Raw genomic sequence first — 16,423 nt, 5'->3', positions numbered from 1 at the left:
TAAGATTTTCCAAACAGAGATACTATGAGATGGGGGAGCAGAGCCAGTCGCTTGTTAGCTTTCCAACTCCGTAAAGCCCAGGTTAATCGTGTGGTTCCCAAGATTATACATCCCATACATAAGAAAATTGTATCTCAACCAAAAGAAATAGCAGACACTTTTGCATCATTCTACAAAACTCTGTACACAGAACCTAAATCAAAAACAATAAATGACAAATCTCAGGCCTTTCTTGCCAACTTACATTTACCCTCATTGTCAAAAGATTAAGTATTGCAAATGATATCAGATGTTAAAGAAACTGAGTATGGGGGGCCATAAAAAAAAAAAACAATAAATCCCTAGGGGTATATGGACTTCCTGAAGAGTTCTATAAATGCTTCATAGACGATTTGATACCAGTATGAACCAAAGCTTTTAATTATGCCCTCTCCGAAGGTGACCCACCAAATACATGGTCAGAGGCCATTATATCAGTCATCCACAAAGAAGGTAAAGACCTGACCTTCTGTGAGGGGTATAGACCCATTAGTTTGCTATATAATGACCAAACGTTACTGACCAATATCCTGGCAAAAAGGATACAAAAAATTATTGCAAAATTGATTAATCTGGATCAGACAGACCATATCCCCGACAGACAAGGAGCTAATCATATAAGGAGAACGCTTAATGTTATATCATATACCAAGAAAAATATACAAAATTCTATGTTTATCAGTTTTGATGTACAGAAAGCATTCAATATCGTGAATTGGGAATTTTTGTATAAAACGCTAGCGGCTATGGGATTCCACCCAATGTTTTTGGATTGGGTAAGAGTCATCTACACAAATCCAAAGTCACATGTTAGAGTGAACGGATGCTGTTCAGATTTCTTTTCACCTTGACAGCAGGGTTCGTCAGGGAGATTGTCTCAGTCCTTTGCTCTTTGCCATAAATATTGAACCTCTAGCAGCATTAATAAGACAAAACCATAGCATTAAAGATTTCAAAGATGAAGGTCAAACAGAACACAAGATCTCGCTCTACGCGAACGACATTTTGACGTATATCCGCGACCCAGTTTCCTCTATCCCTGCATTGTTAAGGAATTTAACTGACTATGGAGAACTTTCAGGTTATGAAAATTAACCAATCCAAGACTGAGGCAATGAAGTTGGTGGGGCACTGGCCCACACAACTAGCAGGGAGATTCAAATTCCACTGGTCTAACCAAGGGTTCAGATACCTAGGAATCATCTTAACTTCTTACACATCACAGTTATTCAAGGCCAACTATGAAAAACTGATAGGCGAAATAAAAACGGACCTTACAAGATAGGAAGTTCTCCCCTTAGCCCTAATGAAGCGAGTGGAAACCATACGAATGAACATATGGCCAAGGCTGCTCTTTATATTCCAATCTCTACCCCTAGAGGTCCCCATTTCTACATTTAAAACAATTAACAAATGGTTATCTAAATTTATATGGCAAAAAAAAAGAGACCCAGAATCAAATTTAAAAGAATTATATGCTCAAAAGACCCATCGGGACCCCTCTTGTCATAACAAAATTTGGTGGCACCTCGGATCAGTGCTGGAGGGGCTGTGGCCTGATAGGAGACCATACACACATATTTTGGGACTGTCCAACACTATCAGAATATTGGCAAAATATACAAAATGAAATAAAAAAAATGTTTAGATATAGAACTTCCCTTACAACCATGTTGCTATTTATTAGGACTATTACCAGAAGATACAGAAGACAAAAATCAGACATCACTATTGAGAGTCCTTCTTCTAATTGCTAAGATGATCACAGTCTCCTGGCTGACGCCACAGCCCCCCACAGTAACACAATGGAGGGAGAAGGTTAAGGATGTTTATTACATGGACAACACAACTGCAAGGTTACAATTAAAAACAAATATATATTTTTGCCTAAATAGTCTCCAATTATTTCATATTTTCTCAATTGATCTGAAATAAGAGATAGTGACAAAATTCTTCTGGATTTCTTTTCTCCTCATTTAAATGTGAACACTATGTGTCCTTTTTTTCTTATATAATGTATATTTACCTGTTATGTGTTCAAGGACAAATGTCACTATTCATGTCTGTTTCCTTTTTCTTTTTTGAGAATGGGAACTATATATGGACATTGAGAGGATGCTGAAATCCATGGACTGATTCATAAGACATCTATGTATGTGTTGTGTATTTGAGACTGTACTGTATAACTGCACCTGATAAACATAAAAATAAATAAAAGCACACTTGGAGTTTGATACCAAGCATGAGAAAGACACAGTTAGGATGTGGGTAAAGGTTTTGTGGTCAGATGAAATGACAGTTGAGCTTTTTGGCCAAAACACAAAGCGTTATGTGTGGCACAAACCTAACACTGCTCATGCCCTAAAAACACCCTCCCTACAGTGAAGCATGGCAGCGGTAGCATAATGCTATGGGGTTGCTTTTCATCTGCAGGCACTGGGAACCTTGTTCACACTGAGGGAAGAATGGATGGAGCTACTAAATACAGGGAAATATTTGAAGAAAACTTGTTGCAGTCTGCCATAAAACTGAAGCTTGGGAGAAGGTTCACCTTTCAGCAGGACAATGACCCTAAGCACAAGGCTAAAGCAACAACGGCATAGCTCGGCAACAATAAGGTGAACGTTTCGGAGTGGCCAAGTCAAAGTCCGGACCTCAACCCCATTGAAAATCTGAGGTACAGACTGAAAATCGCAGTCCAGAAGCACCATCCCACCAACCTTCAAGCCCTGTACAAATTTGACAAGAAGAATGGGCAAAAATTACCCCAGCAGAATATAAAAAGCTTATTTACCCCAAGAGAATCATGGCTGCTATTGCAGCAAAAGGCGACTCTACATAGTATAGATATGTGGGAGTTGAATACTTACACACTATATTTTAGTTTTAAATTTATTTTGGAAAAAGTCAATGAAAAATAACTTGGCTTTGGGGACATGCTGTTAGAGCTTATGGGTTAACAAAAATAATATTGTTCAGGAACAGATGTGCAAGTATCTTATAATCCAGAAATTAGTGATGACTGTCAAGGGGGTTGAATGCTTTTGCAGGGTACTGTACTGTGACAGTGCCAAGAATGGGTGTTGATTAAACTTGTCATTCCTTTCATGTGTCATTTGTCAGAGGTGGGGCAGGGGTGAAAGTGGGGAAAACAGATATTCACACATCATGGACACTTACAGGCAAATGTTAGCGTGGGGTGACAACATGTAGACATTATTCTCACACAGGGGGTAGATGATGATCGCTTTGCCCCAGTAGACCAAATGAGCAGCAATCTGGAAGATCTGAGAGGAGATTACACAGAAAATTAAGAATTTAAGTTGACAGGATTCACATTGAATGAGTCTCAAATCCAATCCCAAAATGTTCTTGCCACACCTCTAACCATTAGATTTGTTTTTGACATAATTATGTTGTCCACTAGACGGCAGTATGACAACATCAAGACAGCAAACCAGGATGGCAAAGGATTTCTACTGCATTTCTACTTTTGTGAGATAAAACCCTTCAAACAACATATAGATAAATGCAACTCTTTTGACGAGATACATGTAACCCTTTCAACGACATTTATGACAAACTTTTGGGCACTTCCGCACTTCCTAATGCTAAGTGGAAGATACTGGGGTCCATAAGACAATTCCTAATTTGCTACTTGTTGCTCCCTGCAAGGAGGTGATGTTAACCGTTTTTCCCAGTCAACAGTTTGTAGTTACGATTACTCACATGTCATGAACACATCATCACATCATCAGTGTCAGTCAGTTAGGTTCCATGGGAGCATGATGACATTGTGAATATATTTACATTTAGATGACTTCAACATATTATTAATCCATCCATCCATCCATCCATTATCCAAACCGCTTATCCTTCTCTCAGGGTCGTGGGGATGCCGGAGCCTATCCCAGCAGTCATTGGGCGGCAGGTGGGGAGACACCCTGGACAGGCCGCCACGCCATCACAGGGCCAACACACACACACACACACACACACACACACACACACACACACACACACACACACACACACACACACACACTCACACTCACACCTAGGGACGATTTTGTGCGGCCAATTCACCTGACCTACATGTCTTTTGACTGTGGGAGGAAATTGAAGCACCTGGAGGAAATCTACGCAGACACGGGAAGAACATGCAAACTCCACACAGAGGACAACCCGGGACAACCAAGGTTGGACTACCCCGGGGTTCGAACCCAGGACCTTCTTGCTGTGAGGTGATCACGCTAACCACTGCACCACCATGCCGCCATATTATTAATAGTTTTCAGATTTTTTTTCATTAGTTGTACTTGTTGAAATCAGCAGTGCCAGTATGATTTTTTCTTTTTTAAAAAAAAGCAATTTTAACGGATTGTATTCAAATTTCAAACAGAGTGAGACAGTCAGGTGCTGTAATGTGTGATGACAGAATGTCATTGCACACACTGATGGTGAATGCTGGGTGTGGACAGCGGTAATGGTGGTCCCAGAGAAGGTGTGTGGTGTGTACCTGTAGAAGAGCCAGGTCGGCGTCCTGCGCCAGCTGCTGCAAGTTCTTGACGGCAGAGCAGGTTTTGATGAGGCGCACCATGGCTGGCGAACAGTCCAGAGGAAGCTGGCTCACCAGGGCCTTCTCACTGTCCAGCAGTAGCAGGGCATGGTATGGCCTGGGGGGGGGGGGGTTCATAATAAAACACTTAACTAGTCTGATCAAAGTTCATCCTTAAAAGTTGGTCCTCGAGATTCCAATATCAACTCCTCAGTAAAAGCCTGGAATTTTAACCCCCCCCTTTTTTTTCTCCCCAACTGTATCCAGCCAATTAACCCACTCTTCTGAGCCATCTTGGTCACTGCTCCACCCCCTCTGCCAATCTAGGGAGGGCTGCAGACCACCACATGCCTCCTTCGATACATGTGGAGTTTGCCTGCTGCTTCTTTTCACCTGACAGGGAGGAGTTTTGCCAGGGGGACGTAGCGCATGGGAGGATCACGCTAGTCCCTCCAGTTCCCCCTCCCCCTGAACAGGCGCCCCGACTGACCAGTGACCAGGACACATACCACATCTGGCTTTCCACCCACAGACATGGCCAACTGTGTCTGTAGGGATACTGACCAAGCCGGAGGTAACACAGGGATTTGAACCGACGATCCCTGTGTTGGCAGGTAATGGAATAGACCGCTATGCCTCCCGTACACCCCTGGAAAGCCTGGAATTTTAAACCAGTCATCTTGATCTTACTAATAAGTCACATACTCTCTTGTTTGTGAAATCAGCTGGTTTTGTGTTCGGCTGACATAGCTGTTGATGGCACAGTGGTTGGAGACCAGTGCTGTGGATTCAAAACCATCCATCAAAGCCATAAGATTTACCTTGATCTAAAATCTGAAAAGTTTTCAATATTACATGATAAATAGGGATAAAAAGTTTAAAACGGCAGAAGTTTGGAGAGAATATTTCTGATGTGAAGTGTGGAGTGACACTAGGTGGTACTACGGCCCACATAAACACTCTGCTGTGGTTTCGACAGTTCCAGTTGAGGAAGCTGCTGGGCCTCAAGGGTCCTTGAGTTGTCTGGCACATTGTTGGTCGAGGAAAACACATTTTCCATTGGAAAGATTTAAAGAAAAAGAAAAAAAGGAATTCAATGGCCAAGGAAGGTTTCTATGTATGACATACTGATACTGTACACAAATACACACCTTATGGCCTTGAGGCTGCGTTCCAGTGCTTCTGGGGGAATATGGTTTCCTCCGATGCGATGGATTTTGTGAGGTAAACAGAAGCTCACCTCCAGCCAGTTGTTGATGTGCAGTCTCACCATACCTGTTGTACAAAGACTGACAAAATACAAGCATCAGAGTGAGTTGTGTAATCATGCTTTGTGCATGACAGTAGATAAGAATATGTTAAAAAAAATATATATATATATATATATATATATATATATATATATATATATTTTTTTTAAATGGGTAATCTGTTAAATCACATACCTGTCATAGGCTTCCTTAAGGTCTCTTGCCAGCTTACATTTGGGCAGGATTTGTCTAAATGGGGACTGGGGGCTTTCGTCCGCTGATAGAAGAACAACATTAAACACATTTCATTCAGTAACTCGCATCGCGTGGTAATAAACATTTCATGGCAGTTGAATGAGTTTTGGAGGGTTTTTCTGGGGACTTGGGAGTCTTTAGGGATTTGTTGGGAAGCCTGAAGAGCTCATGTTGTGTTGTCCTCACTCTCAGTCATGGTGGTGATCTCGTCCTGGACGGCCAGCATCAGCTTGGCCTCCCTGGTCAGATACTGACAGCGACGCTCCTCGTGCTGCAGGGCGATAGCGATCCGCCGGGACAGGTTGTGCATGCAGCTGATGACTGACGGATCCGCGTTGGCCTGTAGGAAGAAATAGAGGAGAGGGAGCAACTTAAGGGAATATTGATTCTGAAAAAAAAATCCCAATGCAATTTAAATGCCATTTATTCTAGTTCAAATCTTACCGTTTCCCATCAACGGCAAAAGAGACTATAAAAGCATTCTCTTTTTCTGAGTAGAAAAAGACTAAAACAGACACAATGTAATTGCAACAAAAATGTTATTAGCATGTATTAGTATGTTATTAACATTATTTACACTCACTGGCCACTTTATTAGGTACACCTTGCTAGTACCGGGTTGGACCCCCTTTTGCCTTCAGAACTGCCTTAATCCTTCATGGCATAGATTCAACAAGGTACTGGAAACATTCCTCAGAGACTTTGGTCCATATTGACATGATAGCATCACGCAGTTGCTGCAGATTTGTCGGCTGCACATCCATGATGCCAATCTCCCGGTCCACCACATCCCAAAGGTGCTCTATTGGATTGAGATCTGGTGACTGTGGAGGCCATTTGAGTACAGTGAACTCATTGTCATGTTCAAGAAACCAGTCTGAGATGATTCGAGCTTTATGGCATGGCGCGTTATCCTGCTGGAAGTAGCCATCAGAAGATGGGAACACTGTGGTCATAAAGGGATGGACATGGTCAGCAACAATACTCAGGTAGGCTGTGGCGTTGACACAATGCTCAATTGGTACTAAGGGGCCCAAAGTGTGCCAAGAAAATATCCCCCACACCATTACACCACCACCACCAGCCTGAACCATTGATACAAGGCAGGATGGATCCATGCTTTCATGTTGTTGACGCCAAATTCTGACCCTACCATCCGAATGTCGCAGCAGAAATCGAGACTCATCAGACCAGGCAACGTTTTTCCAATCTTCTATTGTCCAATTTTGGTGAGCCTGTGCGAATTGTAGCCTCAGTTTCCTGTTCTTAGCTGACAGGAGTGGCACCCGGTGTGGTCTTCTGCTGCTGTAGCCCATCTGCCTCAAGGTTCGACGTGTTGTGTGTTCAGAGATGCTCTTCTGCATACCTCGGTTTAATGAGTGGTTATTTGAGTTACTGTTGCCTTTCTATCAGCTCGAACCAGTCTGGCCATTCTCCACTGACCTCTGGCATCAACAAGGCATTTTCGCCCACAGAACTGCCGCTCACTGGATATTTTCTCTTTTTCGGACCATTCTCTGTAAACCCTAGAGATGGTTGTGCGTGACAATCCCAGTAGATCAGCAGTTTCTGAAATACTCAGACCAGCCCGTCTGGCACCAACAACCATGCCACGTTCAAAGTCACTTAAATCACCTTTCTTCCCCATTCTGATGCTCGGTTTGAACTGCAGCAGATCGTCTTGACCATGTCTACATGCCTAAATGCATTGAGTTGCTGCCATGTGATTGGCTGATTAGAAATTTGCGTTAACGAGCAGTTGGACGGGTGTGCCTAATAAAGTGGCCGGTGAGTGTATAACTGAGAGTAGTGATGCACCAATGCCATTAATGGAAATGGATATCAGGGCTGATACCAAGCTTAAATGGAGTATCAGTGTCAGAGATTTTACATGTTAAATAAAAGCAAAATGGCTTGATTTAATGCATTTTTGGTACACAGAAATCTGTATTTCTTTAATGGTTAAATAAAAAAAAACAAGATTCTATCGCAATTATTTTGCCCATCCACCCTGAACTAATGATGTAAATCTGCACTGTTCAGCTAAAGGAACGTACTCAGAATAGTTATCGGCAATGAAAACGTGATATCGGTGCATCTCTAACTGAAAGTGCATGTATAAGTTAACCGTGCAAGTACATAACTATTTTGAGTAAGGGGTGACTATTTTAAGTATGAAATGATAAACGTGTTCTCAGTGGTCATTGAGAAAACATTTAGATGCTTTCTCAATGACCACTGAGTGACTAGACAACTAATGACTAGACTCGCTAGCCGGTTGGCTAACGGGTAGGACCCTTTAGTCGACTGGTTAACGCAGTCGCCTGTCGTGCAGGAGCTCTGGGTTCACATCCCAGCTGCAGTGGTTCCCGGCCGCCCCCTGAATTCACTGCATTGGTGTCAGAAGTGGGACGGTGAGACCGTGAGGCCATCGGAAGCGTGTGCACCCAGAGGCGTGAGGGAGCTGGTATGCTGAATGGTGGGGACGCACTTCCCGAAGGAGAGGGGTAGTGTAACAACAACGAATGAGTAGACTCGTTAGCCGGTTGGCTAATGGGTCAGACCCTTTAGTAGACTGGTTAACTTAGTCGCCTGTGGTGCAGGAGACCCGGGTTCCCGTCCCGGCTGCCCTCCGAATTTGCTAAATTGCAAATTCGTAATGTTTAATTCGTAATGAATTCATTCATGAATTCGTAATGAATTCAATTCAATTACATAATGAATTCATAATGTTGCATATAAGTAAATTTGGTGAATTTATTTATTCACCAAGTAAGACTATTTTTTTAATGAAATAGAATATGTGCTGCACAATTTTTGTAAAACAAGCATCAAGCATACATGTGTGAATAAAATAAGATTGGAAAAACAGAAATATTACATATGGAAACATACATTTACAGCATTGTTATTTTATAGGAATATATGTTGTATGATAATCCAGTGCAACCCATTTGTAAATTTGCTCCAATTTCTAATTACATGCAAACAAGAGTGACTAAGAAGTGACACATGCAAAAAAAATGGTGCAGAAATTTTGCATGGTCATGTTTTGGAAAGTTACCAAGTCCTGCATGCAGCGGATATCAGCGATGGAAAATGAATAAGCACATTCAGGGTCATCTGAGCTGGACTTGGACATAACAGTGACTCAGCAGTCAGCCAGTAACAGTCCCTCTGCTCCACATGGGCGGGGATGATTAGTGCCATATTGGGTGGCATGATTAAATATGAGTTGCCCCTGCCCCCCCCCCTTTTAACTCCCACTCTTTCTCAGATAGAGGGCATGGTGGACTATTACCAAAATACCCCTCCCTTGTAAATAACAGACCAACTTTAATGCTGAATCACCCACAAAAACTCAGCTCAATTATTTCATGTATTTTGTGCTTCAATCGTGAAAAATAACGGACCCATGAAATTTGCCAAAATTTCTATAAACCATTCACACAGTGACTCGAGAGCTCACAGGTTCTCTCTTAGCCATCTATTCTATGTAAAAAGATATAGGTTGATCTCTAGGATCCTGGGCTTTAACACTGGTTTGTCTTTTTCCTCTCTGTATCTTGGAGTTCCCCCTAAAAACTTATGTAAAGGTGATGCCTATCTCCTGAAACATTTCTTGGTAGTGTGTAAAAAAGCTGTCACCAAATGTTGGCTGCAGAGAAATCCTCCAAGTATAGACCTATTTATTGGAATTGTCAATTATATATGCTCCATGGAAAAAGATGACTTTGGCTCTTCGTCTTCAGAGAGACAAAGGGGGAAAATACCGGGAAAAAAATGGGTTGTTACTTAAAGGAAACTGTTGTTGATTAGGGGTTTTTTTTCTCTCTCTTCTTTCTCATTAGGCAACATTGCTGAAATCCCTGTGTTAATGACCTGTACCTGTATATCTGTCATTGGTGTTAGATGATACTATGTGTGTGTCCTGGTTGCTGCACTAGCGCCTCCTCTGGTAAGCCGGGGCGCCTGTTTGGGGGGGGGGGGGTGAGGAGGAACTGGGGGTGAATAGCGTGATCCTCCCACGCGCTACGTCCCCCTGGCGAAACTCCTCACTGTCAGGTGAAAAGAAGCGGCTGGCGACTCCACATGTATGGGAGGAGGCATGTGGTAGTCTGCAGCCCTCCCCGGATCAGCAGAGGGGGTGGAGCAGCGACCGGGACGGCTAGGAAGAGTGGGGTAATTGGACAGGTACAATTGGGGGAAAAAATCCACAAAAATAAATAAATAAATAAATAAACAAACAAACAAACAAACAAACAAACAAAAAGTGAAAAAAATAAGTTGCAAAAATGAAGTGTCAGTGAACACAAATGAAAAAAAAAAACAACAACAACAGATAATTGAAAAAAAAACAAGATTTTCCATACCCTCAGAGCGAACACCACACTGAATAAGATCATGGTGGGCATCTCCCTCTTAGGTGAAGGATCCGTTTTTGAAACCTGCAAAAAAAAGAAGAAAAAGAAAGAAAAGGTATCTTGAAATGCACGGGATGAGCAAAGAAGTTCAGATGAAACTGCTCCCAGGATGGAAAACCTTTTGACGCAAACCTACGGCACTGACAAGCATGCACAAGAAAAGGTTATTGTGAACCACAGGTGAACAGAGTAACGTTTAATCCATGAGAAAATTTTTAAGAACAAGACAAAAGTTTGTATTTTAGTACAACTAGTATCCAGTTTATCTTGACAAAGCTTCTCGTCTTTACACATATTCACACGCACAGTCATTCATTCACTCATTCATTGAGTCACACACACACACATTTCATACTTGTGCTAAATTGATGAATTACAATAATTACTACCATCAATCACATGTTGTGATGATCCTGCACGTAAATATAGGTTAACAACTGAGTGAATGAATTAAATATGGTTTTAAAATGGAGTAAATATAAGTTATAAACAGTAAATGAAGTAAATATAGGTTTAAAACGGAGTAAATGAATGTATTTGCTGTGGATGTGCCAAATTTACCACGGTCTTGTCGGTGACCAGAGCGTCTGAGATACTGGTCATGGCCTGGTGAATTTTGCTTTTTATTTTTTTTAATTTATTTATACTGTTTTTATTTCTACTCTTAATTATTTGGTATTACTCTTATTTTTGCCTTGTTTGGTTTTATTTCCTTGTAAAGCAATTGTTAACTTTGTTTTAGAAAAGTGCTATATAAAGTTATTATTATTATTATTATTATTATTAATGTTAATAGAACTGTCTGTACGTTCTGCCCCTGTGCGAAAACCTATAATCAGGTGGCACTGCTGAGGTCAAGAGACTAACCTGAAGAATCAAACAGCTTTCATTATGTTAGATGATCACACAAAACATGAAAGGAAAACTTAGCCCTGTCAATCCCAAATGTCTACTGGCTAAACTTCTAGGGTGAATCCTTGCGCTTGTTGGTGCAAAACTGCCCTTGTAGTGTTCAGGACGGCAATCTTCAGCTATTCCAAAAAGTCGTATTCCATCACAGCAAATTATATAGTGGCAACCAGTCTACAATGGAAATTTTAAAAAATACAATATCTGTTTATTATGTGTGGCTTTTTGTCTTTATATATGTTATTTATTTTGTTTGTCACCTTTTAAGTATAATAGCCCACATCTGCTTTGAATCAACTGATGAGTGTTGCTTTGGCACTCCACTAGATGGCCTCACAGACTGACGAACTAATTTTCCCCACAATAATGCTCTTGTTACTGAGGACTGCCATAAAACAGTTGGGTCTTATTGAGGGGCACATACAGTCCAAATTATTTTATAGGACCTGCATACATGCCCTTGGTATATGTGACACATAATATATATGCTATAATATATAATATGTATTGTGTGTGTATATATATATATACATATGTTATGGGTAATGTGGAAAAAATGGTTAATGTGCAAACTACCCTGTTAATGTGCAGATTACCCAACGGGGCAGTTAATGTGCAGATTACCCGCCAGAATGGGTTATCTGCACATTAAACGGGTAGTCTGCACACCACCCGCTTGGGCGGTTAATGTGGATAGAACGAACCACATTATCCACATTATCCACATTAACCGGGTAGTCTGCACACTACCTGTTTAGATGGTTAATGTGGATGGAACGAATTCACATTAACCGAGTAGTCTGAACACCACCCATTTGGATGGTTAGTGTGTGTGTGTGTGTGTGTGTGCACGCGCGCGGGGATGCACGTGCACGTGGGTGCTTTACTTGCACAGCAGCGCGTCTAGTCTACATCGACAATCTGTTTGCTCCCTCCCATATTCTCGGTTAGAGGATATGATCGATGAAATATGTAGGCTACTAGTAGGATATTAGCCAAGTGAGGGAGGGGATCGGGCACATTTTTGTCTTTTTTGGTGGTTGTGTAAAAGTGCATCTGAAAGGTATCGCCTGTTCATTTATTTTTTTGCCTGATTGGCAGACAGGAATCGCATTTTGACATATTTTTTCGCTGCTTCTGCTCCTACATACTGGGCTTATAAAACGGAATTTCGTTCTGTTTTCATATCATCTAGTCTTAGTATTTTTCCCCGCCAGTACCCCTCTTCCATAAAGTTTTATTTACCAGTCTGTCCACGGAGTGATTGCCATTTCGGATTGGTTGAAAGACGCATGTCTCCAGTGAGAGTAGGCTATAGCAGCCTGATGGGAGATGGCCGAGACTGATATTTCTTTTCACCCTTGTCAAATTTGTAAGTTATTCATTCATATCAGGGATCAAATAGAGAGCGAGGAGGGCTCATTTTTGTGTTCTTTGATGCCAATAGCCTAGTTATACAAGTGGGGGAAAACGTTGATCTAAAGACAGAATGATATCGCCAACGTCTGTTCTTTCATTTACCACAACTTGTGATTCCTCAGATGGCCTCACTTCATGAGTCATTAGGCTAAAGGCCTAGTGCTGATTTAAATATCAAAATATCGTAAAAAGATGAGTTGCAGGTTCGTTCCATCCACATTAACCATCCAAGCGGGTAGTGTGCAGACTACCCGGTTAATGTGCAGATAACCCATTCTGGCGGGTAATGTGCACATTAACCGCCCCGTTGGGTAATCTGCACATTAACCGGGTAGTTTGCACATTAACCGTTTTTTCACATTACCCGTAACATATATATATAGACACAGATACAGGAAAAAAAGTTTTAATACATTGCAGTACAGGCCTGTTTTGTGCATCGCGCACTCATCAGCTGCTAAACAAAGAATCATACAGTTTATGTTGCCCAGCGTCACGCCCCTAATTTCAGTTGGATAGCAATTCTGTCCAGTCCATGGACAGAGGTGTGCTGTCGGTTGGACAGCACACCTATATACATATATATATACACATGTGTCTTACATGTATTATTAATTTCCTCTAGAATCAGAATTGTCTTTACAAGCGAAGTATGTTTGCACGTACAAGGAATTTGACTCTGCTTTAGTGGCTTTCAATGTACCAGAATAACAACACAGCAATCTTCAGGAATATATACAATTAATGACTATATACAGCTGAAACCCTTTCTGTGAACTCTAAACAGGATAAAATTTGTGCAAAGACGTGAAGAATGCAAGGCGTGCTGAGAAAAATATTAAACAGTAAAAAAAAAAAAAAACCTTACTTTATATACATACAATAGGTGATTTTCCTGCATCATATACACAGGAGGCCTCAGTGAGCCAAGGAGAAGTACTCGGTGATAGGGAAACATGTCATTTACCTGAAAGAGTGGGAGCATACATTTCTAACAAGGGTTCTTTTTTTATAATCATTATGTAAATTGATCACATGTCGTTTTTTGGCCCCTGTAAAAAAGTGGGTGGCCGGACAGAACTTGTGAGCAGCGTCCTCTCTTGCTGTGTGAGCATCTACTATTACTACTTTCGGCTGCTCCCATTAGGGGTTGCCACTGGAGATCATCCGTTTCCATCTCTTCCTGTCCTTTACATCTTCCTCTGTCACACCAACCACCTGCATGTCCTCTCTCACCACATCTATAAACCTGTCTTTGGCCTTCCTCTTTTCTTCTTCCCTGGCAGCTCCATATTCAGCATCCTTCTCCCAATATACCCAGCATCTCTCCTCCACACATGTCCAAGCCATCTCAATCTTGCCTCTCTTGCTTTGTCTCCTAACCTTCCAACTTGAGCAGTCCCTCTAATATACTTGTTCCTAATCCTGTCCTCCTTTGTCACTCCCTATGAAAATCTTAGCATCTTCAACTCTGCCACCTCCAGCACCACCTCCTGTCTTTTCGTCAGTGCCACTGTCTCCATACTGTGTGAGTATATACACTTATAATAAATCTGGGTGAGAAGTCAATGCCCAAGTTTTCACCGTTGCTGCCTTTATTTTAGAATCAAAAATGTCTTACTTGAATGATGTGTGGGGGCTGAAGGAGCGTAGGGTGGCCCACAAAACGCACATTGTCTATCTTCAACTCAAACTTCTTTCCGCACATATCAGACTTGGTGGCCAGGATAGTGGCGAGGATGATGTCAGAGAACCTTTACGGGAGGGAGAAGAGGAAAGAAAACCGAGTTAACACGTCAAACTTTCGAGGTGCAAGAGAAGGTGGAGGACAGAAACGGTTGGGACGAGTGAAAAGTTTCCAATTAGCTGTTTGATTGTATTCTTTACATTTCCGTCTATGCAAAGAAAGGTTGAGTTAATCAGGTCGTCTGCCTGTAGCGTGATTCAACAATTGGAGTTTGAAATAAGCTCATGTGACTACTGGAGAAGAGAAAAAGATGAAGCCCCATTGCAGGAAAAAAGTGAAGTCATGCTGGTTTTACTTAAGTAGCTCATGCTGCAAGTAAGATCAAAAGGGATACAAAATCAAGGTGTTAACTTCCAGAGAAAGGTAAACACAATATACACTGATGAGCCAAAACATTATGACCACTCATAGGTGAACCGAATAATGTTGATCATCTACAAATAAGGGCACATGTAAAGTTCTGGGTAGATTGGGTGGAAAGCGAACAATCAGAACAATCAGTTCTCATAGTCAATGTGTTGGATGCAGGAGAAATGGGCAGGAGCAAAAACCTGAGCGATTTTGACAAGGGCCAAATTGTTATGGCCAGGCGGCTGGGTCAGAGCATCTCTGAAATGGTAAGGCTTGTAAGGTGCTCCCAGTCAGCAGTGGTGAGTACCTACTGACAGTGGTCCGAGGAGGGTCAAACCACAAACTGGTAAAAGGGTGTTGGGCGCCCAAGGTTCATCGATGCGCAAAAGTAACAAAGGCTATCCCGTCTGGTCTAAACCGACAGAGGGTCATGATTACGGGATGAATGTGTCACAACACACAGTGCATCACACCCTGCTGTGTATAGGGCTGTGTAGCCGCAGACCACTCAGAGTGCCCATGATGACCCGTCCACCCCTGAAAGCATCTGAACTGGACCTTGGAGCAGTGGAAGAAAGTCGCCTGGTCCGATGAGTTCCATGTTTTTTTCAGATCACATGGATGGCAAAGTAGATGTGCACCATTTAACCTGGGGAAGTGATGACAGCAGGATGCACTGTGGGAGGAGGACAAGCCAGTGGAGGGAGGGTGATGCTCTGGGCAATGTTCTGCTGGGAAACCCTGGGTCCGACCATACTTAAAACATTGTTGTAGACCAGGTACACCCCTTCATGGCAACGGTATTCCCTGATGGCAGCAGCCTCTTTCAGCAGGATAAGGCACCCTGCCACACTGCACACATTGTTCGGGAATGGTTTGAGGAACATGCTTAAGTGTTCAAGGTGTTGCCCTGGCCTCCAAATTCTCCATATCTCAATCCGATTGAGCATCTGAGGGATGTGCTGGACCGACAAGTCCGATCCATGGCGGCTCCACCTCGAAACTTACAGGAGTTGAAGGATCTGCTGCTAATGTTTTGGTGCCAGATACCACAGAACACCTTCAGGGGTCTTTGTAGAGTCCATGCTTCGGCAGGTCAGCGCTATTTTGGCGGCACACGCAGGATCAATAGCATATTAGGCAGGTGGTCATAACATTTTGGCTCATCAGTGTAGAATTACCCCACCGAGTGCATTTTTAGCTTTCAACTAGAAAGTGAACTGGTTGTTTTATTCTAATTTGCATTTGTCATGTTGTTTCCATACAGTACCACTAACACAGACAATGAAGCAAATTAAGACTTGAATTACATTCTCAAGACTTGAATATTCATGGGAAAATGAGCTCAGCAATGAAAAAGGCATGGCTGAAATCCTGATTTTACTCATAACCACTGATTCATCTGATCTGCCAATTATTCTAGGAGTCTGAGATTGGGGTTGGGGAGGGGCTCAACATCAGACACAAAACA

At 42.1% G+C, this 16,423-nt stretch overlaps 1 protein-coding gene across 2 annotated transcripts in view; it reads right to left on the bottom strand.

Moving 5' to 3' along the window:
• The window catches only part of nprl3 (NPR3-like, GATOR1 complex subunit), a 28,794-nt gene that overhangs the window by 8,217 nt on the left and 4,154 nt on the right, over positions 1-16,423 (bottom strand). For both annotated transcript variants that reach the window (XM_056287556.1, XM_056287557.1), the window contains 7 exons: positions 14,476-14,608; positions 10,476-10,550; positions 6,289-6,442; positions 6,043-6,124; positions 5,749-5,886; positions 4,559-4,715; positions 3,220-3,326 (listed from right to left, as the gene is read on the bottom strand). In XM_056287556.1, the coding sequence (XP_056143531.1) occupies positions 3,220-3,326; positions 4,559-4,715; positions 5,749-5,886; positions 6,043-6,124; positions 6,289-6,442; positions 10,476-10,550; positions 14,476-14,608 (846 nt within the window). The remainder of the gene's footprint in view (positions 1-3,219; positions 3,327-4,558; positions 4,716-5,748; positions 5,887-6,042; positions 6,125-6,288; positions 6,443-10,475; positions 10,551-14,475; positions 14,609-16,423) is intronic.

The sequence above is a fragment of the Lampris incognitus genome, chromosome 10, assembly GCF_029633865.1.
Source record: "Lampris incognitus isolate fLamInc1 chromosome 10, fLamInc1.hap2, whole genome shotgun sequence".
NCBI classification, from domain to species: domain Eukaryota; kingdom Metazoa; phylum Chordata; class Actinopteri; order Lampriformes; family Lampridae; genus Lampris; species Lampris incognitus.
Note: the sequence above shows the minus strand (reverse complement) of the source record. Positions and strands in the feature narration are given on the sequence as shown.